We start from the raw sequence: 26,582 nt of genomic DNA on the forward strand, positions 1-26,582 counted from the left end.
TACTAATGTATAAACTCTGGAATAAAAACTCAAGTCATTATATTTAATATTTGGTTGTACATTCTTTGCCCCAAGTCTCCTCCTATAGCTTGGTATTTTTTGTGCCTAGTGCCTGTATATGGCAGTGAAAACGTTGCCCTTTTTGACCATAAAACCACATTCGTTGCTTTGTCTGTATGTTTCTGTATAGAAATGTGTGTTAAAAGGTCTACAAGTCTTACAGAGCTTACCAAATATGGACGTGAACCCCCACCAAGAAACACCTGTAAATCTAAAATAAGCAATTTCTAGCACTCTGTTTTTTGCACTCTGAAAGAAGACGCTGAGTAACAGGATCCCTCTTTTACAATCTGTGCCAACCAAAACAAGCAATAGTAAGCAGAGATAAAGGTAGTCATTAAATAAAATAATAATAAATTTAAAAAAACTGTGATTTTCCAAGCTCAGCATTTCCATTTGCAACCTGTAGCTGAAGCCAGGCAGCAGAACCTGTTTCATAAATTCTCCAGGTGAGAAATGAGGATATAAAACAAAATGCTACTCATTAATAGAGAAGCTTTCTAAATAAACAAGCTGCCTCTCACACAGAGAGCAGGTCATTTCACTGCCAACACGCTGTAGCAGCGCCAAAAACAGTTGGACTTTTTAATTAAGTTATCTATTTCTTAATTTTTGCACTTCTGTTTGTGCTTGATTTTACATTTTACCTTTATTCAACAGACAGTGTGAGCCAGAGGCCCTGCATGGCACACAGCCAGGAAAGTGTTGTTGGTGTAGGTCACCAGAGGTCAGCATTGCACGGTGGACAGACTCTTGCTGTCAACAGGAGAGCAAACGGCGTGTAAACAGTTAGTAATACTGAAGACCGTGATGTTTTATGTTACCAGACTGTGTTATTTTAAAGGATGATCATTGCACTCAGCGGGCTCGGGTCAGGTCCGTGGATCAGGGCTGTGGGATGAGTGCCACCGTGGTTTGGGATGCGCAGTGCGCTTTGCAGCCGCCGCTGACTGGGACTGCTGCAGTGTAAACAAGACTGTCCGAGGCTGCAGCGCCGCTGTCTGTGGGCGAAAAGATAACGACACAGCGCCAATGGTCGCTGACTTCTCGGCTCAGACGAGCACTTTCATCATGCGCCCTCCGCGGTTTATCAGTGCGCGACGATTTCATCTCTGAGGCGGAGAATCTGGCCTGGTTTTCTTGTTTTAATTAAACTGGACATCTGTCAGTCTGCACAGCTGCTGCTTCTCGGCTAATGTTTATCTTGTCGTTTGATTAATCTGCTGGACTGTTCTGCGGAGGGAGTCTCAGCTCCCTCTCGCATCTCAGGAAAATGACTGACAACCAGGAAACCCCAGATGCTGAGGACACGGCTCCGTCCCCGTCCGGGAGCACGACCTTGCCGCTCCGGCCGCAGTGCGAGCGCCTCTCCAGCAACAAGAGCAGCGTGTGTTCCCGCTCCTACTTCGTGGTAGTAATGGTGTTTTTTCACGTGTACATCATCAATGTTATTGCGCTGCTGTTTTACGTGCACTACAGCAGCGGGCAGGACGATGCCACCCGGAGTCACGATGCCCCCAGCAGTAACCATCAGAGCCCCGGGTCGGGACGTCCGCCATCAAAGCCAGAGTCCCTGCGTGATGTTTCCCTAACAAGAATCGAGGGAATAAGGGTGAGTCATGTGATGATGCATCACTCCCACTGATGCATTTACTCCCTCTGTCTTTATCTCTCTCACACACCAAGCGCTTCTGTGGTTTTGTCCTTCAGGTGGGACATGTCCAGAAGGTGTCACTTGTGCCAGGAAAAGTGCATGAGATGCGGACTCTGAGTCTGAAACCTCTGCTGTTTGGTGAGAGCAAAAAAAAAAAAAAAACAACCCATGTGGCAAAACAAATCTGCAGCACACCCACATGAGCCTCTAGTGGCCAAACAGGTTTCTTCTGCTGATAATGAAAACATATGTTACATTCAACACGCACTTCACTCCTTCGACCTCATTTTCATCTTCATTACAACCAACCCCGCCCCCACCAACACGTAGCCTAGTATGTATACAGCATGTGTATGCAAAGATCAATGAAGGCCATATGAAACAGGCCAATAAGTCCTGAGGCAACTGCTCCCCCAGCTCTGCACACCAGATCTAATTAAGGGCTCATACTGTGGCTGACAGGCTAAAGAGCAGATGTACATCTAGCAGTGCATCAAGCCTCAGTATGGAGTCATTAGATGTGGATTAGATGGACGGGAGTAAAGATGGTGCAAGTGGAAAATCTATAGCGTATTCACTTTGTTTTTGTCTGTTCTCTTCATTAGTGTTTCGTTTTTGGCAACAAGCATAGATCAACTATAAGTGTGTGTGAGCAGTTCAATGTTAATATCGATGGTTCTGCTACACATCAGTGGATTTGCAGCTTATTGAATAATTGTCTACTTTAGGGCTACAATTAATTATTATTTTGATTGCTAAATTGTTTTCTACATTTAACTTTATAAATTGGTGACACAATTTCACAATTTCCCAGAGGCCAAGATGGCAACCTGAAGATACGAAACAATGAAGCAAATCCTTCAAGTGGAGAAGCTGGAATCAGAGAAAGTTTTGCAAATGCTGCAATCATGCGATCCTGTTGGCCCAATACGTTTTCCTGTTTATAAGTGTGCCTGTGTTTTCTTGCAGAGATCCCGGAGTTCTTGTCAGATGATGAGTGCCGTGTTGTGATGCAGCTTGCACAGCTAAAGGGTCTGATGGAGAGCCAGCTTATGGTGCAAGAAGGCCAGGAAGAGCTGGCCAAGGAGCTCAACCTCAGCCCGGAGGAGATCTTCAACCTTCTTGATATCAACCAGGATGGACAGTTGCAGCTCCATGAGGTGTATGTCAGTCTGTTGATCGTGAACACGTGCTGGCGTCCTCTATGACACACAGATGTGTCTCCGTTCAGAGTTGGTTAACTCATCCCATCCTTGCTACTGTGCCTCCAACAGATACTGACTCATTCTCGAGTGAGGGACGGCATCTGGCTCACACCGGAGAATCTGCGGGAAATCTACACTGGGCTCAAAGCTGACAAGGATGGTAATGGTAAGAAATCAACGTAATTCATCTTTTAACCAAGAATATTCTCTTCGCTTTGTTTTTTCACCTTCTTTAATCTTCTTTAGTGTCACAGAAATTCTTTTTGCATAGTTGTTGTTTTGGAAGCGTTATCTGTGTAACGGAGTCGTGTACATGCTTGTCCGCAAAATTAATATTGTATTTCTAAAATTTTAAGTCTACAACATTTTTACACACTTCATTTAACATGCTGCTGATAAACCAGTTTTAAAAGACATTGAGGGACAATAGTAAAATGCTGGATGGGAACAATGAATCTTGTTTTTCCCTACAAATTCTTTTTTTCTTTTAGTATTGTAATATGTGTTTTTGTACAGTATAAACTACATTAACTGCACTGTGTACAGAAGTAATGCCACAAATATCTTAGTATTGTGGATGTGAATTACTTTTTCCCTCCCAGACTGTTTCATTTTAGGTGCTTTTAGAGGCCCAGAGGGATGACGTAATGTAACAAAACTCATCTTAAACTCATAACCTCGAATTAAATATGGGTATTGGGAATGTATGAGGAACCTGCCTAGAAAGGGCAGCAGATCTCATTTAAACACAAATATAAAGGATATATAAACACGATATCAAAAAGTGGAAATCATATTTTCCCAAACCATATTACTAATGGTGAAAATCTGCTCTACACTGTATGCTAGTATAATAAGAGAAAGAGTATGAACACACAGCATCACTATGATATGCACATTCTCATATTTTGAACAGGTTTACTGAGTCTGGAGGAGTTCAGGCGTCTGAGCAATGACGCCTTCCAGCGCTTCCTGATGCAGCAAGGGGTGAAAAGGAGCCAGCTGGTGAGGAACAGCAGACACACCTGGTTGTACCAGGGCAAAGGAGCACACCAGGTCCTCCAAGATGTCAAGGCAAGGTAAGAAAGCCAAATCATGTTCACGCATAATTACTGTGGTGTTACAATAATTGTAATATTATAACTGTATAACAACAAGTGTTATATTCTAACAATGTTAAGAAGTAGAATAAAAAGGTTTTGGAATGTTTCTTGCAGAGTTTTAAAGATTTTCTCTTATCCTTGCTCCTACAAAGGGTGACTCGCCTCACGCGGCTCCCGCCCACTTTAGTGGACCTCAGTGAGCCGCTCCAAGTGGTCCGCTATGAGGAGGGGGGGCACTACCACGCCCACCATGACAGTGGCCCTGTGTATCCTGAAACGGCCTGCACACACACACGCCTCGCATCCAATACCTCCACTCCTTTTGAGACGTCTTGCAGGTGAGATCACTCTCAGGCGCGTAGTGTTGACTGAGATGACTCAAGCGACATTTAAAAATATCTGTGAATGTGCAGATCTGAGTTCATCTGTCCGGTGTGATTACTAAAACTGTGCATTGACACTCCATTGTGACAGTTGGCATGTTAGTTTGTGTAACTCTACATTTGGAATAAAATGTGGTTGTGCTTGCCATTTGTTTGGAAAGTGTTTGTGTGTGTGTGTTTGTGTGGGGCTTGTTTGCACCATACCAGTGTGTGTCAATTTAAATCTGTGTTGCACACCCAGGTACATCACAGTTCTCTTCTACCTGAACTCTGTTGAGGGGGGTGGGGAGACCGCATTCCCTGTGGCAGACAACAGGACCTATGATGAAGTGGTGCGTAATTGTGTGTGGGTCTGGAAATGTGAACGCAGAGCCCTGCAAAAGTACTGTGTACATACTGTGCATGTCTTTCATATCTGTGTTAACTCACTTGTTTGTCAGTTTGTGCATGGGCCTGATGTTAAGCCAATGGTGTCGCTGAGTTTGGTTTTGTGTTTTAGTCTCTCATACAGAACGATGTCGATCTTATGGACACCAGAAGGAATTGTGACAAGAGTAACCTGAGGGTGAAGCCGACCAAAGGAACAGCTGTGTTCTGGTACAACTACCTTTCTGATGGAAGAGGTAGATTGTTGCAGTAAAAATGCAAATCAGCAACTACTCATTTAATTTTAATGTGATGTGAAAGCACATTTGGATTTCTATGGTAGAAGAGTCTGTTTCTGGTTAAAACACTGTGTGCCACATTGTCTGTTAATATTAAAACGCAAAGGTATTGTCCATTACATATAATTACAAATACATGCATATGATATCACACTTATTGATATGATTTTATTATGATATACTAAATATACTATGTATAACTAAACAAGAATGGGAGACTGCAACCACGGGGCTAATGCCAATGCTTTCAGCTAAATGCTAATATCAGCATGCTAACGTGCTCATAAAAAGAATGCTAACATGTTTATCAGGTATAATGTTTATTACAGTATGTTCACCAGATTAGTTTAGCATGTTAGCATGTCATTTTCATGTTTTGGCAAACTAATCCTCAGATATTATTTGGGAGAATAAAGCTGCTGTCCATCTTGACGTGTGTTTGATAGCCACTTTAAAACCTGTGAGCCCTTTAAAAATTGTAAATTATATGAAAGACGTTGCAACCCAACATTAAATTAGTTTTTTTTTTCCCCCAATAGGTTGGGTGGGAGAGCAGGATGAATACGCTCTGCATGGAGGCTGTGTGGTCACCCATGGCACTAAGTGGGTCGCCAACAAATGGATCAACATTGATCCGGATTACCAGCGGCAGGCTCGCTACCAGCAGCTGGTTTCACAGCAGCCAGAGGATGAGGATGACGAAGATCAGAGTGTGAACCCGGAAATTCAGAGTTCTGATATCCATCAAGACTTGTAGCTCATAAACCAAATCCATTTTTTTAAAAAAAGAACTACCTAGCTTTCCTCAGTCCTGTGCACAACGTCTTTGGCAGCATCCTCTGTGGCCAGTATGTAGAAATAAGATTTATTCAGGGAATGAGGTCACAGTGGGTTTATGCAACTGAAGAGACGCTTTTGTTGAATAATGCTTGGATATTGTTATCCTGTTATTTTTTAATCTGCTATATTTTCCCATTTTAGGAATGTTGCACTAGAAACTCATTTAATGAGTTGAGACAAAAAAAAACTCCTTTGCATGTATTAGCTTCACAGGTTTTGCTGTTGCCATGAGCAAAAATTGCACTCGAGAATTGAAATGGCCACTGTAAACATTTCAATGTCCTACCTTGTTATTGCTGCCATGACCAAAAAAGGCTCACACACTCTCAGTGTGATGCATGTTGCCTTGTCTTTGTTCCTTGAATTATTTATTATTATTTATTCTTCTTGAGAGGTATTGTTTGGGTGTTTCATTTTATATTAATTTATTTTCTTTGAAAATGCACTGTATCACTCTCCCACACTGAATAAAGTTAAATTAAAATCACGTGTCTACAGCGTTAATCTTCCTGCTTTAAACACAAGGTGTATAAATATCAATAAAACTCAATAAACAGTAAAAGACATACTATTTCATAGAATAAGTGATTCATATGTAGTATTTGTTTTATGCTTAGCTCTCAGCTTCTGATATTCCCTACAGTAGGTGCTGAGATAGTTTTTCCATCCTCAGCGCCTGATGTCCTGTTTGGTTGAAGTCCTTAAAGTTTTGTGCTGTCAAATGTTTCCTGAAATCAAACAGTTTTTAGTTAAAATGTGTACGATTAAAAGTTTTTGTTGGTATGTTTATCGGTCACACTTTGGTTAGATTGTGCAATACTGATAATCAATGACTATTAACTAACAGTTTAAAATGTGCAAAAAGCGAATATGCACCTAACCCACTAGTATCGGCACTGGACCATCCAAATGAACACCAGCTGTATATACTCACTACTGATGGCTCGTATCTGGGGAACAATGTCGCTCCACGATGGTCCAGACAGTAGAGCACGGCGTCATGAACGGAGGCAAACAGGTGTCTCTTTGTTATCGACTCGCAGAAGAAGTCACCGAGCTCTAACTGTTCCACTACAGAGGCTGAGAAGAAAACAGGAGCCATGATGAGGCCTTTTCGTATAGCACAGCCCCAACGAAGCAAGAAGGTTTTCACTTACCTTGACAACCAGCCATGTAGATGTCTATATCAATCTCACTGAAGTCCTTGAAAATCTGTTACATGAATAAATACAGAATAATTTCTCCTCATTAAAAGTTCGTACTGCTCCAACCTTTAAATATGAAGTTTTTACATTTCTTCCCCATTAAATAATCTGTCTGAATCATCAGGGCTAATTTAAATGTAGGAGAGTTCCTCTTACAGTGAAATCGACACTTACCAAGACTAAATCAAATCAGTGCTCATTATAAGGATATATTTGTTTGTACTGTTTTACATGTTTGTTTGTTTGCCTGACTTTAATTCATATCAGACTTGAATTTGTAACCTTATCTTTCTAACAAGGAATACACAATATAAAAGCTTTTAGCTTTATTGTGTTTTTAACTGTGTTACATTCAGACAATGTTTCACTCCAGCTTAAAATCTGATAAACTAAATATACTAATGTTCCTTGATAGAAATTTGGCATAGACAGAGAATGTGAAAAATTAAAAGAGGAAAAAAGAATGTAAGGACACGGCCAGTGGATATACAATGACAGAATATCAGAGTGGTTGGTTGTCAGCCTGTGATATCACAGGATATTTGTTCATCAGTTTATCTGGTTGCTTCTCATGATCCATTAAGTCTAATTGCTTTTTTAATACATTTTCATACAGTTATGGTGACAGACACTCTCTCTACCTCCCTACACTCTAATTTTTTGTGTAATTCATTTGCCAAAAAGAGACAAAATGTACAATAAACAAAGTAAAAGATGATTTTGACTGATAGCATTACTTCTTTTTCCTAAGTTTCTACTGCAGTGTTTCCCTCTCCTGTTCCCGGGGGCCCACTGCCCTGCACGGTTTAGATGTTTCCCTGCTCCAACACACCTGATTCAAATGATCAGCTTGTCATTGAGCTCTGGAGCAACCTGATAACAACATATTTGTTTGAATCAGATGTGCTGGAGCCAGGAAACATCTACATCATGTAGGGCAGAGTTCCTCCAGGAGCAGGTTTAGGAAACACTGTTCTATAAATATTGTGATAAAATCGTGGCCATGATAATCGTATCTTGAAAATATGATATTGTGACAGCAGTCCTCCTCTGCTCTGCATGTTGAAGATGTTTCCCAGCTCCAACACAACAGATTCAAATGATGGGTTGTTATCAGGCTTCTGCAGAGCTTGATGACGGGCTGATTATTTGAGTCAGGTTAGTTGGAGCAGGGAAACATCTAAAACATGCAGGGCAGTGGGCCCCCAGGACCAGGACAGGGAAACACTTGTTTAAATATATTTGTCTCTTTCACACTTACATTTTTCATAGTCTTGATAGCCACTGTGTCAATGAAGTTAGCCGTGGAGAGGTCAATAATGATGGAGTGAATGTCCCAGGTCCACTTGCCCAGTGAACCAAGAGAGACCCGCTCCAGGTCGTGACTCAGCGTGTCCTCACTGCTGGAGCCCAGAGTGGTGGTGTCCCCGTCCTGCAGCTCAGACACCCACCCTATGCTGGTGCAGTCTGGATCTCCTCCTTTCAGATACTCCCATCTACTCTGGCCGTCTGGTGTTCGAGGAGTGGTTGGGATGACAAACACTGTCCCATTCTCCCTGTCAGTCCAGCCCTTCACCTCCCCGCTCTCCTCCATGCATGTGTCCGTCCAACGGCCGGCCTCTTCCTCCACAGAGAACACCGGCGCTCCAGACTGCTGTTTGGCTGCCTTCTGTGCCCGTCTCTGGAGAGTGGTCAGGGAGAGAAATCATTCAAACTTGTGTTCAGTATTAGAGTATGTTGGCTTTTTGGTAGTTTGGGCACTCGTCACCTAGTTCTGTCCACATCATTGGTCCTTAAAATGTTTTGTAAAATTTCTATAAACCACTAATATTTCTGAAGTTATGTTACATATTACCTCTCTCTTGGCTTGCCTCTTTGCCCGTCTCTCAGCCCTTCTTTCTCTACGTTTCTGTTTAGCCTCCTGTCTCCTCTTGTAAATAATCATTTTACTGATGTCAAGTCCACTCTGAAAACAGATAAAGAAAAGTAAGACGCCACCTGCATCTTGTGAAAATATAACAAAAGGAACAAAAACAAGAAATGATTGTGTTGGTTTAGAAAAGAGAGAAAAATGTTTAGACTCTAAACTGAGAGCAGATTAGAGCTAAAACAATCAGTCAATTCGCTGATCAAAGGATTGAAAATGTGTTAACTATTTTGATAACTGATTTTCTTTGTCAGATGATAATAAATTGAATGTCTTGATCTTGAAGTGCTGGCTGGATAAAACAAGGAATGTGAAGGCACCACATAAGACTCTGGGAAATTATAATGAGCTCTTTTTGCTAATGTCTGGGATTTTAGAGAAATTACATTCAGAAAATATTCATCTGATTACTCAACAATAAGAATACTCATTAGTTGCATGCAGACCTAGAATAGGGCAAACCTTTTCTTTCAGGGCTTCAAGATAGAGATCAGCATTGGCAAAATATACTGTGGCAGAGGAGCGAAATATAATAATCCCTGGAATCTCTCTCGCCTGCCAAAGAGCAAAAAGTCATTAGCTTTTTCTATAGTGTGGGTAGAAAAGCTTTTGTTTATGGCTTTCTATCTTTACCTCTCTGTGGGTCTCTATATCTACGTACAGTTCTGTACCTGGAACATTTCCCAGAACAGAGTATGTTGGCCTGAACAGAATAAAAAATAACATTATGATGTGTGCAATATGTTTGTGTGCAATATTTTGACTTATCTGGCACATTCACACACACACACACACACACACACACACACACACACACACACACACACACACACAGCGTGACTAGGATACTGAAGTGAGAAATATGCTGTGATGAGGCGCACAGGAGTCTTACAGCTGAGTTCTGAAGATAACAGTAAGCAGAGTGAAGGTGATCGATGCCGCGAGACCCAGATCCAGATTGAACAGCATTGTTGACACCCATGTGACCAACCACACGACCTTGGGGATACAGCAGGACATTACTCAACCTTTAGTGTGACAATGAAAAGCAAACAATAGTAACAACACATGTCCAGATTCAGTAGCACAGCAATAATTTATCCTCTCACCAGATCAATCTTGCTGGTTTTCCACAGTGTAACAATGTCAGAGTACTGCTTGAACATCCCCTTCAGATTTACAAAGACAATCGATGCAAGGATAGCCTAAAACAAACGCACCCAAGTAATAACTTCATTAGCCACATGTTATCAGGAGTGTCAACCCGGCAAATAAAAAAAATCCTTTACATTACACAAAATATAAATACTTATGTGCGAGAGCAACAGAACCTTTGGCAGCTCCTGGAATAGAGGTCCAAGTTTCAGTATAGTCACCAACACAATTAGAGCTGAGGCCACTCCTGCCATCTGCAAAAACGACACAAAGTTTGATTTTATTGAAACATTATTGTTAGTTAATGTCCATTGTTGGAGAGTCACTTGACTATATGACAGCATGCATTTCCAACATTGTGGTGGTACCATAACAACTATCAAGCTTCCAATAATTAATTTATTTTGCTACAATTTTTAGATAAATAATAAATACATCCGTGTTTGCAGTGGTACAACGTCATTAACTATAGAAGCATGCGGATTTACTGGTCTCCCTGAAGAGAAGGGACGTTGTTATGTGATATAGATGAAATTGTGTCCGTTTCATGTTTTATTGCACATCATGTGTTACTCTTTTTTGTAAAAACATCTTTCATTTGTGATGAGTTCTTCCAGATGTATGATTATAAAAACCTGAGATGTGTTTTACCTTTTGTCTGGCTGATTTTATTTGTATAACATGGGACAGGACGTACCAACTACTAAGTTTCCTAACAAGCTAACTATATAACTGCAAAATAAACTGTACCATCAGGTTTTCAATTTCCACATTGTTCTTACATAAATAAGGAAGTTACATTTGTCAGGCCAGGTTGTTGAGGTCAATTTGTTCTAATATTTTATATATAATTCAACATCATTTCCTTTTTATCCTCCATCAATCCTTCTTATCCTAGTCATATTTAATGCATGTTTATGGTACTACTAATACATTTTGCATGTCCACAGTACTTGTGAGGTAATACTGATCTCTTTATTGTCTCCATTTGCTATATTGTTACTTCTGTTGTTGTTCACTCACTTGTGTTTTTCCTCCAGTTGTCTCTTGGATAAGACTTCGAGACATGGACGGGCAGACAGCGTAGCACTGAAAGAAACCTCCCACCGTATTACTGAGACCCAGAGCGACCAGCTCCTACAGCCGAGTGAAGACAGAGACACAAGAATTAGCAGAGAAATGCAGAGATAAATGAATAGAGAATGAGAAAATGACTGTATGTTATCAGAAGGATTAAACAGGTTCAGTTCAGGTTTACCTGGTTACTGTCCACCTTGTATCCATGTTTCAGAGCAAATGTTTTTCCAAGCGAAATAGAAATAGCATATCCAACAATGGCCAATGCAAAAGCATCACCAATAACTTCTCCAAAAAGACTCACATCTGGTACACTAGGAGATTGTAGACTGGTGCACAGACAGAGGACAAGAGGGAAATGAGCTAGAACTGAACAAGCTGAGAATATGACTCTACAAATAATCATATCAGTATAACTTAAGTCTAAATGCTTACCCACTGGGAATTTCTCCAACAACTGAAATCGTGTAGTTGCTGTTCAAGTGGGCATATGATGATATCAATGTTCCTGCCACAATCTAAAGACATGGTAGAAAATATACGGATCATACACACAACACACACACAAAGAGGCCAAATTTCACAATAAATGTAAAACCTTCAATCATTGCCAATCTGGTAAATCATATGCTGGATGTCAACCTAATTATTAGCCATAAATATCTCCTTTTTGCTGTGCACTGCACAAATGCAGGGGCCCTGGCACTACTGCTGATTCAGCTGCTTTGTTCCTCTGCGTCTGTGCTTTGTCAGGCCCACAACATCAGCAGCAGCACAGAGCACAGCGGTGATAAAATGAAAAGAGGCCAGAGAGTGTGTCCTCGTGTCAACTGACTGTGATGAGCTCCACTGGGATGGGCACTGGCAGCTTTGGACTGAGAAAAGAGTTGAGCTCCTTGGCTGCAATTAGAAACGCCATGGACACAGCACTGGCCACTAGAGTGGGAATATGAGTGTGTGGCAGCAAGGAGCAAACATCCTTCAGAGTCTGAAAATGGAAACAGGTAAAGCAGAAGGTGGTCATGGCTTACTACTGTATACATAAAAACACACATGCTTAGCTGCACACACCTGGTAGTTTTGTCATTCTAAGTCTTAAGTATAAAATGACATATATACCTTGTTAGCTTATTCTCCAAGCTACATTGTTCACCCATAGTATCTTACAATAAATACAAAACTGTAAATGATTTATCCTGTTTCTAACACCTATCAGACCAGATCATCTAGCTGGAGAATCTTCAGCGGGCCTATAGTCAGGTAAACCTGCATTTTTTGTACTATGCACCCTGGCTTGGAGTAATTTTCAAAATAATCTGAATCTGAATCTGAAAATGCCTCCTTCATATCAAGCATCACATACATATAATGTTTCACAAGGAATATAATTGTGAAGTATATAAAAGTATACAATGTGTGATTGTCGTAAATGAATGATGTGTTCTGATGTAACGAGGTGATACTTGTATTGTGCTGTAAAGGGGATAATGTGTCCCAGTAGACCTCCTGGCTGAATAAAGGTTAAATACAAATGATGAGGAATCACATCAAACTCTTTTATGAGTTTCGCTTTTAGAGTTTTGTCATTTTTAGCGCCAAACTACTCAGCATTGTTGTAACAATAAAAATACAGCAATTAGAAGCAAATACTTGACAGCACTCACATACACCAGTGACAAGGGACCACTGAACCGTGTTGGTGAAACTCCAAAGATGTACTTCAGTTGAGCCACCACAGCGTGTGCCGCAGCAGCTGTTGTGTAAGCCCGCACCAAAGGTTCAGACAAGTACGTCCCCACAAATCCAAACTTCACCAGACCCAGTACCACCTATGCGAAAATTTATAAAATTTATATAAATATGAGTTTTAGCAGCTGTAACAACAAAATACGACATCATTATTTTTGTGGGATGTTGTTTTCAGACCTGAATAAGTCCTCCTAGGACGGTAGTAGCAGCTGCCACCTGCACCCTGTAAGAGTCCCGGGCAGTTACATCCACCTCTGTAGTGACATTGGTCCCATTTGTTTTGAGGAAATCCATGTCTGGAGCAAGTCTCTCTGTCACACTACCCACCATGATGCTGAGCACAGTAAACGTACCTGAACACAATAAAAAGCATTTTTACAGAAGTTATAATGGCCATGGTACAATGTTACTTACTTTCTCTCTCTCTCTCTCTCTCTCTCTCTCTCTCTACTTACCGATGGAGATATGACGTGATGTTCCAAAAAAGATATAGATCAGTGCTGGATAGAGGGATGTGTAGAGTCCAAATACAGGAGGTAAAGAAGCCAACAATGCATATGCCATACCTGTGAAAAGTTTTGTTACGCCTGTCTCAGTTTAAGAGCCAAAAATTTTATGAGCTAGACTATTTTTACTGTAATATTGCTGGCAAATGTAACATTCTCTAGAGGGATAACAAATATTTGTACAAAATATTGCTTATAAATGACAAGAAGGGTATGGAATAAAATTAAAATTATTCATTAAGTTTGAATCATAAACCCCCATTCACAACATTGATTACATTTTTTTTTCTGTAATATTGCTGACAATAATGGACTACTGTCAAACCTTGTGGCAGGTGCATTATGCCCACACTGATGCCAGAGATGAGGTCTGGCATGCCATAGTCCCACACTGAGTATTTGGGCAGCCAGTATAAGACAGGCAAGCTGCTCACCACACTTTGCTTCAGTTTGGGTACAGTGCATCTGGAAGGGATTTGAAGGATACACAGAAGCAAAACTGAAGATAAATGTTTATATTATATAAACAGAATATTTTCATTGGCTGATATTTAAAAAAAGAAATTCACTGAAGATGGGTCTCTGGTGATCTTAGACAAGAAGATCAGACCAGACATCTACTATACAGAAAGCATCAAAGTTACAAGATGAAGCCATAAAATTTGCTTTACCTTAAGGAGTCTTTAAGCCGTTTAGTCAGAGAAGGGTGAGTGTCAGAGTACGTTTTTCTCTGTGTTACCTCCTCCAGTCTCTGCTCATTCAGCACTTCCCGCTCCACTCTGTATTTCCCAAATCTGCGCATAGAGTCCATTGGGCTTAAATTTTTCAATATCTGCAACTTATTTTTTACTCTTTTTACAGTAAGGAGATTTATTCCAAAGACTCTTATTTACTCCAAACTGTCCACCAAAATGTCTGCCAAAAGCTGATGCTACTGCATAACTGTCACAAGACCATCTATAACTGCAGATATTCATCATATTGCCTAATAGCTAACTGATGTGGGCAGAGCCTCCTCATGGACAGGAGAAGCAAAGGATGTAATTATGGGTTTAAAGAAAGAAAAAGATTAACTTTGTTGAATTTCAATGCATGTTTGACAGGTGTGTTTCCATTCACCTGTTTTTTTCCATTCACTAGCAAAAGTAAAGCTAATGAACCATGAAATGTCACCTTAAGCTCAATTTGCATTTGTTTTGGCCAAATAGAGAATCTTTAAGATGTGAAAGTGCTTTGTCTTAAAAATCCACAAGCGGTCAGTTAATATTCAACACAATGCTGAAAGTAAACATTCATAAATAGATGTAGTTTTGAAACTTTATTATGGTTGGAGCGGCAGTCTCAAGAATTCTAAAATTCAAACTTGGTAGGTGAGGTCTGACTTTTGTCACGTGTGAGCATGCTGGGCCTTTAAGAGAGCGCTGTCATGAAATCTGAATCCGAGCTGAGAGCCACGTTTCATTTCAGTCATTCCAGAGCTGCAGGCACGTGACTGAGGCAAACTAACTGAAATTACCCCAAACAAACCTCAACATAATGCCAATGATATAAGTTAAGAGTGCCACAATAATTCACACTACCCGTCACTGTCGTGTCTTAAAAACCTACTCTCTCTCTCTCTCGCTGACCCACTTGCTGTCTGCCTATGCCTATTTTTGGGTTATTAGCTCAGAGGGCCGCAGCAGCAGAGGGGGTACATATCTTTGTCTTTTGCAACTGCTCTCACCCTCTCGAACGCCCCAGACTGACACATTCGGCAACATCAACAACAAATGTAGCCTGGTGGTGAAAAACATGGACATTTACTGGGCTTTTTAGAGCAAAGCAGAAAAAAGGAGCCGATTACTTTGGTAAGGCTTTTACAAGGAAAGTGATTGCTGTATGATGTTGACAGCTGTAGTGCTAAGAGTGCACATATTATATTAGCAATGGGGACATTTTGCTTTGTTTTTGTTATATCCAAAGGAAATAAGGAAATCTAGCTTATTAGAAAGGTGGCTGCTTGAATATGAAGTTCGTATAGGTTTGCCAACGGTAAGCCATAAAAAGCATGTTGCTTTGTATTACTTAAACATACTTTAATGGTTAAAATTGTTGTTGAATATTTCTCATGGTTAATAAAGTTGCATCAAGTTATATAGTAATTCCTCATATTGACATTTGTATTATTTACATTTTCATTGTCAGGACAATTAAGACACATACAGTGGGGCAAAAAAGTATTTAGTCAGCCACCAATTGTGCATTTTCTCCCACTTAAAAAGATGAGAGAGGCCTGTAATTTTCATCATAGGTACACTTCAACTATGAGAGACAGAATGGGGGGAAAGAATGCAGGAAATCACATTGTAGGATTTTTAATGAATTAATTGGTAAATTCCTCGGTAAAATGAGTATTTGGTCACCTACAAACAAGCAAGATTTCTGGCTCTCACAGACCTGTAACTTCTTCTTTAAGAGGCTCCTCTGTCCTCCACTCGTTACCTGTATGAATGGCACCTGTTTGAACTGGTTATCAGTATAAAAGACACCTGTCCACAACCTCAAACAGTCACACTCCAAACTCCACTATGGCCAAGACCAAAGAGCTGTCAAAGGACACCAGAAACAAAATTGTAGACCTGCACCAGGCTGGGAAGACTGAATCTGCAATAGGTAAGCAGCTTGGTGTGAAGAAATCAACTGTGGGAGCAATTATTAGAAAATGGAAGACATAAAAGACCACTGATAATCTCCCTCGATCTGGGGCTCCACGCAAGATCTCACCCCGTGGGGTCAAAATGATCACAAGAACGGTGAGCAAAAATCCCAGAACCACATGGGGGGACCTAGTGAATGACCTGCAGAGAGCTGGGACCAAAGTAACAAAGGCTACCATCAGTAACACACTACGCCGCCAGGGACTCAAATCCTGCAGTGCCAGACGTGTCCCCCTGCTTAAGCCAGTACATGTCCAGGCCCATCTGAAGTTTGCTAAAGAGCATTTGGATGATCCAGAAGAGGATTGGGAGAATGTCATGTGGTCAGATGAAACCAAAATAGAACTTTTTGGTAAAAACTCAACTTGTCATGTTTGGAGGAGAAAGAATGCTGAGTTGCATCCAAATAACACCATATCTACTGTGAAGCATGGGGGTGGAAACATCATGCTTTGGGGCTGTTTTTCTGCAAAGGGACCAGGACGACTGATCCGTGTAAAGGAACAAATGAATGGGGCCATGTATCGTGAGATTTTGAGTGAAAACCTCCTTCCATCAGCAAGGGCATTGAAGATGAAACGTGGCTGGGCCTTTCAGCATGACAATGATCCCAAACACACCGCCTGGGCAACGAAGGAGTGGCTTCGTAAGAAGCATTTCAAGGTCCTGGAGTGGCCTAGCCAGTCTCCAGATCTCAACCCCATAGAAAATCTTTGGAGGGAGTTGAAAGTCCGTGTTGCCCAGCGACAGCCCCAAAACATCACTGCTCTAGAGGAGATCTGCATGGAGGAATGGGCCAAAATACCAGCAACAGTGTGTGAAAACCTTGTGAAGACTTACAGAAAACGTTTGACCTCTGTCATTGCCAACAAAGGGTATATAACAAAGTATTGAGATGAACTTTTGTTATTGACCAAATACTTATTTTCCACCATAATTTGCAAATAAATTCTTTAAAAATCAGACAATGTGATTTTCTGGATTTTTTTTTCTCATTCTGTCTCTCATAGTTGAAGGGTACCTATGATGAAAATTAGAGGCCTCTCTCATCTTTTTAAGTGGGAGAACTTGCACAATTGGTGGCTGACTAAATACTTTTTTGCCCCACTGTATATAGAATATAGAGATGATTTCACTGAGCAGTTTTAGTATTACAACTAAATGTCACACTAGCATGTGCTTATTAAACTGTTTGATATGGTATTGATGGTGACTTAATATTTCTGTTTTTTTCCCCTTGTTTTTCAGTGAAAAACCTCCTGACTAGTTGTTCAGAGTACATAAACCTTCCTTTGTAAATACAATAGTTACTAAAAAGTTGAGGCAAAATGGATCTTACAGCCAAACATGGGCTGGTGCTGCTTGACCAGCTCAGGAAGATGAGGGAAACTGAGCATCTGACAGATGTGGTGTTGGTTGCTGAGGGCATCAGCTTTCCCTGTCACCGGGTCGTTCTAGCTGCCTTCAGCCCATACTTTCGCGTCATGTTCACATGTGGCCTACGTGAGTGCAGCAACAGAGAGATATTCCTGCATGACACCCCTGCAGACAGCCTGGCCCTCCTCTTGAACTACATGTACTGCTCAGATCTTCCTCTCACTAACGCCAATGTGCAAGGGATCTCTATTGCAGCTTTTCTCCTGCAAATGGATGATGTCTTCAATCGCTGTCGGCAACACATGACCGAAAACATGGATGACTCCAACTGTCTTGGTGTGTATTACTTTGCCCGTGACCTCGGAGTAGAGGACCTGGCTGATCACGCTCATCACTTCCTGAGGCAGCACTTTGTCCAAGTCTGCCAAAACGAGGAGGTCCTGGAGCTGGAGGCCCATCAGCTGGGAAAGCTCCTGACTTCTGATGATCTTAATGTGTCACGAGAAGAGACCATCCTGGATGTGGTTCTTCGGTGGGTCAAACACAGCCCGCTGATGGACGGAGAGGTACGCGTTCTGCACCTTCCAGAGCTCCTGAGGAAGGTCCGTCTGCAACTGATAAGCCCCGACTATTTAAGAGAGGCAATGAAGAGGAACACGGCCCTGCTGTCTGATGCTGAATGTCTGGAGATGCTCAATGAAGCCTTGGAGGCCACAGCGGTGCATCCCACAGCAGTACCACGTGAACTGAAGCTGCGGTATGGCATGGAGACCACAGACCTGCTGCTCTGTGTCGGCAACGACACTGATGGGATTAGGTCAAGATATGGCAGCTATACCGAGCGCAGCTTTTGCTATGCTCCATCCACAGGCCGAACCTACTACATCACTTCACCTCGCTACGGAGATGCTCTGGGGTATGTGGGTGCTGGGGTTGTTACTGAAGGAAATGACATTATAGTAGCAGGAGAGGCAGCTGCACGCAGAATGGCCCGGCAGAAGGACATGAATGTTGAGATTTACAGGTAAGGAAGACATTGGGTGCCAGTTTTAACTGCCCCACACATATGGTACTGATTGTTATCTTGGGTTGCCAGGTACAAAGTAGAGGCCCAAGGAAGCTGGGAACGCCTGACGTCAGCAGAGTACCGTGATTCATATGCTCTGGGATCACTTGGTGACACTCTGTACCTGCTGGGTGGGCAGATGAAGCTGAAGAACCAGTTTCTCATCACTAACTGTGTGGAGAGATGGTCTCTGCAAGGCGGACCCTGGCGCAGTGCAGCACCCCTGCCTATGCCTTTGGCCTACCACAACGTGGTCAGGATGAGAGATCGCCTTTATGTGCTCGGTGGTCGAACACCACAGGTAATGTCAAAGAATCTTTACCTGTTTGTTAACTTCTAAGCAGTTATTCAAAAACCTACATTCAGTTTGGTTCTTGTGAAATCTTGAAAATCAGACTCTATTAACACATTTACTATGAGCTCTTATAGTATTTGTAAGGGACTCCTCTCTGACTGCACCTGCTCTGCTTTGTCACTACCTCCCTCCCTTCCAACCAACCAGTCATACCGGATGGATGATGAGCCTGACCGTCTTAGTAACCGCCTCCTGGAGTACAACCCAAACACAAATAAGTGGACAGAGTTAGGTCCCATGAAGTACTCAAAGTATCGCTGCAATGCTGTTGTACTCAATGGGGAAATTTTCGTGATGGGTGAGACTGTTTACTTAAGATGTTAAAAAAAATTGCGTCTTTTATTTTAAATCTCTCTTTGTATTATGTTTATAGACAAAATAATGCCATGATCCTGATTTTAACTGCATTGATTTCTGTTCGAATTAGTTTTACAAAATGTTGCCATTTGTTGATGAGGCCTCTTTTCTAGGGGGTATTGGATGTGAGGGTGTGGACCGTGGGCAATCACGCCACTGCCTCGACGCTGTGGAGATCTACAACCCAGATGGAGATTACTGGAGGGATGGACCTCCTCTCCCATGTGCACAACTCTCACTGCGCACCACTGCTTCTAACGCGGGAGTGGTGGGAGGCAAGATTTATGTGTGTGGATACTACAAAGGAGCAGGTAATGAAAGAATATCCACATCCAATAAATGAAAAGTGTTTGAGAGATGTTTTCAAAGTGACTGTATCAGCCTTTCTGCCTCTTAGATCGTCATGATGATATAACAAAGGACATTTTGGAGCTGGACCCATGGGAGAAACGTTGGACAGTGGTGTCTCGACGCGCTCTGATGCATAATAACTATGATGTCTGCTTAGTGGCAAAACTCAACCCAAGGGGACTCATGTCCCCACCTGCAGACCTAGTTAAACTGTGACACATCTGTCAGGTCAAATCAAAGTCTGTTTGGGAGAATTAGTGAAGGAAATTAATTATTGATTGTTAATGCACTTATTGCTGGGCCAAAGGCATTCATCATGTCAAGAAGAAAAGGTCTTGCACGTTGTTAGAACAGAGATTAATTGTAAATACAGTATTTTTGTTGGCTTTTTTATGTTATTGCAGATTATCTGCAGATATCACCTGAGACCTACAGCTGTGACACAAAGCTTTATCAGCAACACCAGGAAAAGATGTTTGTGTTTGACATTAAACACACATAAATTGTGATTGTAATTAGGGCTGCAACTAATAATCATTTTCATTATCGATTAGTCTACTGATTGTCTTGTTGAGTAATGGATTAATCATTAGGCTGTGAAATGCTGGAGCCAGACGGTGTTTGGGATTTTTGCTTGACAAGTAACTTAAAAGTTTAACTGATCATCAATCATTGCAGCTCTAGTTATAATTATGAACTTCTGGTTTTGATACAAATTATACCAAAATGCTAGTATAGCATTTGGTCTACTATTACAAGGTGAAGACTACAATCCCTTTAAAATGACTACAGTAAATTGACATTGTCAAACTTAATATAGAAACTTAATATTTTATATTGTTGTGTGTGGTTTGCTTGTTAAAGCAGAATAAAACTGTTTTGCTGCCAATAAACATGCACTTTAGCGATATCATTGAGAATGGCTGTTGTGGTTTGAACACTCGGATCTTTTTCATTTCAATTTCACTCAGTTATCGGTTTATTTGGTACCTTTTTAGAGTTGTTTCAACTTGACGGTTATGGAAGAAGTCTGTGGTACTTTTGAGATGTACTGGATTATTCTGAGAGGTTGTTATATAAATTAAATATATTATATAAATGCGGTGGACAAAATATTACCAATTTACAACTGCTTAGAGTTAATATTATTATATTACAACAAATCTCACAAGATCAGAATTCAAACATGGGACACAAAATATATGGTAGATAAATTTGGTTGGCAGTGATTATTTAAGAGAATTGCAATTTGTTTTTGCAAAGCAGTTTATTTTTGATGGCAAGTCAGCAGAATACAATTTCAAATTAGAATCAATTTTTAAAATTTTGCAGATTCTTAACCGTTTCAATATTTTGTCAGCCGAAAAAATGAACAAGATTAAATATGCTTAACTTACTTACATTAGCTTACATTAGTACCTTTTTACTCGTCACCACATATCTTCCATCATAAGTATAAGACAAAAAACATTCATCGGTGTGTTCATTCTTCAAAAAACTCAATAAATCTGCAACTAATAGAACACGGGTCACATGTAATAATAAATATAATAGTTTTGTCTTTTAGTACCCAGTCCTCCAAAAATAAAAACACAAACCCTTCAGAGTCCTTTACTCATCCTCTAAAAGCCTAAATTGCAATCCACGTCAAACAACTGCCAGAAGCCTTCAGGCTTCGCTGGGCTTCCTGTCTTGGGCTCAGCTGAGACCTTTTCCAAAATGGGTTCAATTCCTGTGAGGCACACAGAGCTGCTACTGTCCTGAGACCAGCAGCTGAAAGGGGTGATGCAACATCCTGCAGCTATGGACCTCGCGTCCCTGTTCTGTTGACAGTCTACATTGAGACGGTCCTGGCTGGTTACCGTGTTTACATCACTGCACTCACCGAGAGGCGATGAGACATTTTGTTGTTTGCTAAAGTTCATCAAAGGCTGACGGTTTTCATCCGTGACAGCGCGCTTACTCCTCTGTGAGAGCACCAATGGCCTCTTTTTGTGCCTCCTGTGGCCTCTCGGACTGGATTTCCTTTTGCCTATGATGCACCTGGGCTCCTGAGGAGGGACTTCAGCCTGATTGTGTTCAAGGTTGTGTGACATGCCAAACTTGTTGTCCTGCAGGATGTTTTCTAGCCCTGGTGACGTCTGGATGGCACTGTCCACCGCTCTGTCAGAGCTGGGTTTGGCACAGTGCTCTGAGAGTAAGGTGCTGAGCAGATGCAGAGCCTCCTCAAGCATGTTTCGTTCTCTCTCCTGTTCCTCTCTCAGACTCTCCAGACTAGTCTTTAAGCTTTGCAGATTTGATCCAAGTCCTGCTGTGGTGTCTCCGCTCTAAATGAGAAAATAATCAATTATATTTAACACTAATCAGAAACATTTATTTGTCACCATTAATGTTGATCATTAACAACCTATGTACATACTATTCACCTTTTGAACCCTCTCCTCCAGTTCAGCCATCATCTCTTTCTGAGAGTTCACTTTATTCAACAAAGCCTCAAACTGCTGGGAAATGTCACTCTGTAGACTACTGAGATTATTTTGCACTGGGATAATGAATAAAAAGATAGAAATTAGCATATCTAAAACAATCTTTCATCTCTTATTTAATTGAAGTCAACACAATTTCAACATACACTACTCACAAAAAGTTAGGGATATTCGACTTTCAGGTGAAATATATGGAAAATGTAAAAAGTGAATACTACAGTGATATTATATCATGAAAGTAGGGCATTTAAGTAGAAGCATGCAATGGTAATTTTATTCATCTTTAACAATTTATTGAAAGAAAATCTAACAACAGTGGTAGGTATACCACAACAAAAAATTTTCAGTGTCTCAATAAATTGGAATGTGGCCAAAGGACGTCCACTCCTCTCCTTTCTGTGACTCTTCCAGTCTCTGTATCACTGTTACAACCTCCTGGTGACACTCTGTGACCCTCTAAGCTCAGTGAACACCTCCGTCTGAGGACTTCCTGTTTGAAGCCTCGCAATGGCTAGGTGCTGTTGATCAATTGTTAGGTGTCATCTTGGTCTCATGATGTCAGAATGTGAACAGCATGATGAGGAGGACTGTTTAAATACCAATTCTAACTGAAGCAGGAAATGTATTGATCGATTCATGGATCAAACCTGTTGTGAATGTTGCTGTTAAGCTTCTTGTTAGAGAACAGCAACTTGTGCAAAAAGTACTGAAACACTGAACAGTTGGACATGGGCATTCAAAAGTTTAGAGAAGGTCACATTAAGTTCACCTGGAAAGTTTAGAATGCATTTTAGATTCATCCTGAAATTTCACCTGAAAGCCGAATATCCCTAACTTTTTGTGAGTAGTGTATATGGACCCATATTGTAGCTTTCCACAGTGACAAGAGATTATGAGTGACCAATATTTAATTGTTGGGCAAAGAGCACCATCTAGAGGCGATGAGAAATGCCTACTCACTGCCTTTATTTCCCACATATACACTATATGGACAAAAGTATTCGGACGTCTGCCTTTACATGCACATGAACTTTAATGACATCCCATTCTTAATCTGTAGGGTTTAATATGGAGTTGGCCCACCCTTTGCAGCTATAACAGCCTCAACTCTTTCCACAAGGTGTAGGAGTGTGTTTATGGGAATGTTTGACCAGTCTTCCAGAAGGGCATTTTGAGGTCAGGCACTGATGTCGGACAAGAAGGCCTGGCTCTAAGTCTCCGCTCTAATTCATCCCAAAGGTGTTCTATCGGGTTGAGGTCAGGACTCTGTGCAGGCCAGTCAAGTTCCTCCACACCAAACTTGCTCATCCATGTCTTTATGGACCTTGCTTTGTGCACTGGTGCGCAGTCAACAGGAACAGGAAGGGGCCATCCCCAAACTGTTCCCACAAAGTTGGGAGCATGAAATTGTCCAAACTGTCTTGGTATGCTGAAGCATCAAGAGACCCTTTCACTGGAACTAAGGGGCCAAGCCCAACCCCTGAAAAACAACAACCATAATCCCCCCTCCACCAAACTTTACACTTGGCACAATGCAGTCAGGCAAGTACCATTCTCCTGGCAACCGCCAAACCCAGACTCGTCCATCGGATTAGCAGACAGTGAAGCGTGATTCGTCACTCCAGAGAACACGTCTCCACTGCTCCAGAGTCCAGCAGTGGCTGCTTTACACCATTGCATCCAACGCTTTGCATAGCACTTGGTGATGTGAGGCTTGGATGCAGCTGCTCGGCCATGGAAACTCATTCCACAAAGCTCTCTATGCACTGTTCTTGAGCTAATCTGAAGGCCACATGAAGTTTGGAGGTCTGTAGCTATCGACTCTGCAGAAAGTTGGCGATTTCTGCGCACTGTGGGCCTCAGCATCCGCTGACCCCGCTCTGTGATTTTATGTGGCCTACCACTTTGTGGCTGAGTTGCTGTTGTTCCCAATTGCTTCTACTTTCTAATAATATCACTTACAGTTGACCGTGGAATGTCCAGCAGGGATGAAATTTCACGACCCGTCTTATTGCAGAGGTGGCATCCTATCATGGTACCACGCTTGAAGTCACTGAGCTCTTCAGAACGACCCATTTTGCATCACAAATGTTTGAAAATGGAGACTGCATGGCTAGGTGCTTGACTTTATGCACCTGTGGCAAGGGGTCTGATTGAAACACCTGAATTCAATAATTAACAGATGTGGCCAAATACTTTTGTCCATATAGTGTATGTATGCATGCAGAGAACCACTATAAGTCCAATAATTTAAACAAAACATACATACAAATCAACTGGGAAACTTACATGTTGATGAAAACTTGTCAAATTTCTCAAGGACTGTTTGGCACACAGCTGTGTTTTTCTCTGTGTCAGCGACCAGCTGCTGTATCTGACAAACATTTCATTTTTTTTTTTTTACATTTTAGAAAAGTGGAAGATATAACATTTCTAGAAAAGAGGAGCTGTATTTAAAAAATATATAACAGAATGGAAACCTATCATCACTTACTTTGTTGAGAGTTTCTCGAAAATTATGAAATTCTTTGGCCAAAACATCACTGTTAAAGCAAAAGGACAGACAGGACAGATGTAAAAAATTCAGAAGTTATTTGGTCTCAAGGCAAGTCACATGTTTTAAATTATATAGAGAAGCACCTGTCAGTTTTTTCTTTCACCCTTTTCTTGTCCTCCTCAAATTTATCCAGTATTCCAAAAGGTTTGGTTTTGTCCTTTAATTCTCCAAACAGGAGCGGTTTAGTGTGATAACTGTTTGAAAACTTTGGGTCACTTCCCTAAATAATAAGAAAAAAGTGAGGTTATGGGATATATACACAAGACACAACTATTGTTCACATAAATTAGTGATGATTAATAAAACAGTATGCAGGCCTAATTAGGTGAAATTCTCCATATGGTAGTGAATGTTATCCAGCAAAAAACATTTTCGTGCTCCTGAATTACTGCTCTTGATCATCACGGTCCATTCAAGTGGACAACAAAGTCATATAATAATATATACACATGTGTAGTAGATGAACTGAACTGATTTTAAACAGCTCTGATTATGGTTCAACACTAAAAGAACACTTCTGCTTGTTGCTGACCAACAATATGGACAAATCTAATGAAGGTAGAAATGTATACTGTCTCAAAGTAAATAATATCATATAAATATCCATGTCACATCAGACTCCTTACTCTGCTCACTTATAAATACAATCTGAGTGTAACCTACATGTAAATAATGAAACCGATATGATTATCGATGTGCCTTGGTAGTCGAAGATATTACTGTTTCAACAATAACCACCAATACCATGAAGATGCCAAATCAAATCTCACCTCTTGCGAGCTTTGCTGGGAGGTCCTGGATGATAAACTCATATCTTGAGACGCACCTTGAGAATTTTCAGGCCAAAACTGAGACCCGAAGAAAATCTGAGAGTCTGTGAAACTGGAGTAGCCACTGGTAGCCACATTCCTGTGCATTATTTTGCCCCCAAAAGTTTTGGTGAGTAAAGAAAACACAAACATGCAATTTGTTTGTGCAGCAAAACAGAGAAAGTCTTTGTAGAAATCAGATAAAATCACACACAAAGCACTGTTCCACAAATACAGCCCTACATGATTAAGTATTATCACACTGTTTTTCAGATTCAAATCAATTGACTACATCCTCATATGACATTCTTCACAGTTGGAAAAAAGTAATAGCTAACTGGAGCCACTGGTAACTAGCACAGGTTAGCTAACCACCTGCTTCCGGTTGTGATGCTCAGCATTTCTTTTATGTTCCTCGCGTGATTCATTGCGTTTGGTTTCCTGTTTGTAAAGATAAAAAGTGAGAAACAGTTCTAGTAATTTCAGTGTGTCCTCTTCAGAGCATCAGCTCAGCAGCCGACAGGTGTGCTGGAGTTAGCTTCAGTTAGCACAAACGCTCATTTACATCATTAGCTAACTTTAGCCAACATGGAGGCAAATTAAGTTCGAACATCTCATCAAACATTTATTATTTACTATTTCAGAGATAGTTATCGTGGATTAAATAGATTTTAGCTTCACTCACAGTGTCCGTATGATGTTGATGTTGTTGTTGTTGTTGATGATGATGATGATGATGATGATGATGAAGAGGGGCGTAGATAACAAGCTGTGTGCTCGCGAGCATTCAAATCTCCCGCCACGGGACCTTCCAGAACGAGGCTGGGCTGTGTTCACGTGCCGTCCAAAAAGTCCGAATGACGCGTTTGGTGTCACCGAAACAAACACTGTCCAATAAACAATAAACATTGTTTGTTTGTCTTTGACTTTTTGTTTATTTTTTATTGGCTCTATCATCATTTCATCCTCCAGCAAACAGACTCAATGTATGAGTTC

At 41.1% G+C, this 26,582-nt stretch overlaps 3 protein-coding genes across 3 annotated transcripts; 2 read left to right on the forward strand and 1 right to left on the reverse strand.

The window, feature by feature from the left end:
• The first annotated feature begins 1,333 nt into the window (after nt 1–1,333).
• p4htmb (prolyl 4-hydroxylase, transmembrane b) lies at nt 1,334–5,827 on the forward strand. The gene is made up of 9 exons (XM_070838570.1): nt 1,334–1,672; nt 1,771–1,852; nt 2,684–2,874; nt 2,989–3,085; nt 3,836–3,998; nt 4,175–4,360; nt 4,647–4,737; nt 4,905–5,028; nt 5,610–5,827. The coding sequence occupies exons 1-9, from the start codon at nt 1,334–1,336 to the stop codon at nt 5,825–5,827; spliced, it is 1,491 nt and encodes a 496-aa protein (XP_070694671.1).
• Nucleotides 5,828–5,834: 7 nt separating this feature from the next.
• Nucleotides 5,835–14,340, reverse strand: slc26a6l1 (solute carrier family 26 member 6, like 1). Its single transcript, XM_070838559.1, has 19 exons — nt 14,201–14,340; nt 13,855–13,994; nt 13,479–13,589; nt 13,201–13,376; nt 12,939–13,103; nt 12,110–12,262; nt 11,710–11,792; nt 11,456–11,603; nt 11,221–11,334; nt 10,374–10,451; nt 10,152–10,247; nt 9,935–10,041; nt 9,676–9,745; nt 9,505–9,597; nt 8,971–9,081; nt 8,377–8,796; nt 7,068–7,122; nt 6,845–6,990; nt 5,835–6,638 (listed from the first exon to the last, which is right to left on the reverse strand). Exons 1-19 carry the CDS (start codon nt 14,338–14,340, stop codon nt 6,612–6,614), a joined length of 2,433 nt encoding a protein of 810 aa, XP_070694660.1. The 3' UTR covers nt 5,835–6,611.
• A 937-nt stretch (nt 14,341–15,277) lies between these two features.
• Nucleotides 15,278–20,624, forward strand: kbtbd12 (kelch repeat and BTB (POZ) domain containing 12). The gene is made up of 6 exons (XM_070836876.1): nt 15,278–15,379; nt 17,477–18,629; nt 18,702–18,972; nt 19,174–19,324; nt 19,497–19,694; nt 19,781–20,624. The coding sequence occupies exons 2-6, from the start codon at nt 17,557–17,559 to the stop codon at nt 19,948–19,950; spliced, it is 1,863 nt and encodes a 620-aa protein (XP_070692977.1). The 5' UTR covers nt 15,278–15,379; nt 17,477–17,556; the 3' UTR covers nt 19,951–20,624.
• The last annotated feature ends 5,958 nt before the right edge of the window (nt 20,625–26,582 follow it).

This window comes from Pempheris klunzingeri, chromosome 2 (assembly GCF_042242105.1).
Source record: "Pempheris klunzingeri isolate RE-2024b chromosome 2, fPemKlu1.hap1, whole genome shotgun sequence".
Lineage (NCBI taxonomy): Eukaryota > Metazoa > Chordata > Actinopteri > Acropomatiformes > Pempheridae > Pempheris > Pempheris klunzingeri.

Excerpts from the sequence above, each read along its gene's own strand:
- p4htmb (XM_070838570.1), top strand. The coding sequence starts at position 1,334 with ATGACTGACAACCAGGAAACCCCAGATGCTGAGGACACGGCTCCGTCC. Across the intron at positions 1,673-1,770 it reads CAAGAATCGAGGGAATAAGG|GTGGGACATGTCCAGAAGGT; the intron begins GTGAGTCATGTG and ends TTTGTCCTTCAG. Across the intron at positions 1,853-2,683 it reads TCTGAAACCTCTGCTGTTTG|AGATCCCGGAGTTCTTGTCA; the intron begins GTGAGAGCAAAA and ends GTTTTCTTGCAG.
- slc26a6l1 (XM_070838559.1), bottom strand. The coding sequence starts at position 14,340 with ATGGACTCTATGCGCAGATTTGGGAAATACAGAGTGGAGCGGGAAGTG. Across the intron at positions 11,793-12,109 it reads TCCCAGTGGAGCTCATCACA|ATTGTGGCAGGAACATTGAT; the intron begins GTCAGTTGACAC and ends CCATGTCTTTAG. Across the intron at positions 9,746-9,934 it reads GTTATCTTCAGAACTCAGCT|GCCAACATACTCTGTTCTGG; the intron begins GTAAGACTCCTG and ends TATTCTGTTCAG.
- kbtbd12 (XM_070836876.1), top strand. The coding sequence starts at position 17,557 with ATGGATCTTACAGCCAAACATGGGCTGGTGCTGCTTGACCAGCTCAGG. Across the intron at positions 18,630-18,701 it reads ATGAATGTTGAGATTTACAG|GTACAAAGTAGAGGCCCAAG; the intron begins GTAAGGAAGACA and ends TTGGGTTGCCAG. Across the intron at positions 19,695-19,780 it reads TGGATACTACAAAGGAGCAG|ATCGTCATGATGATATAACA; the intron begins GTAATGAAAGAA and ends TCTGCCTCTTAG.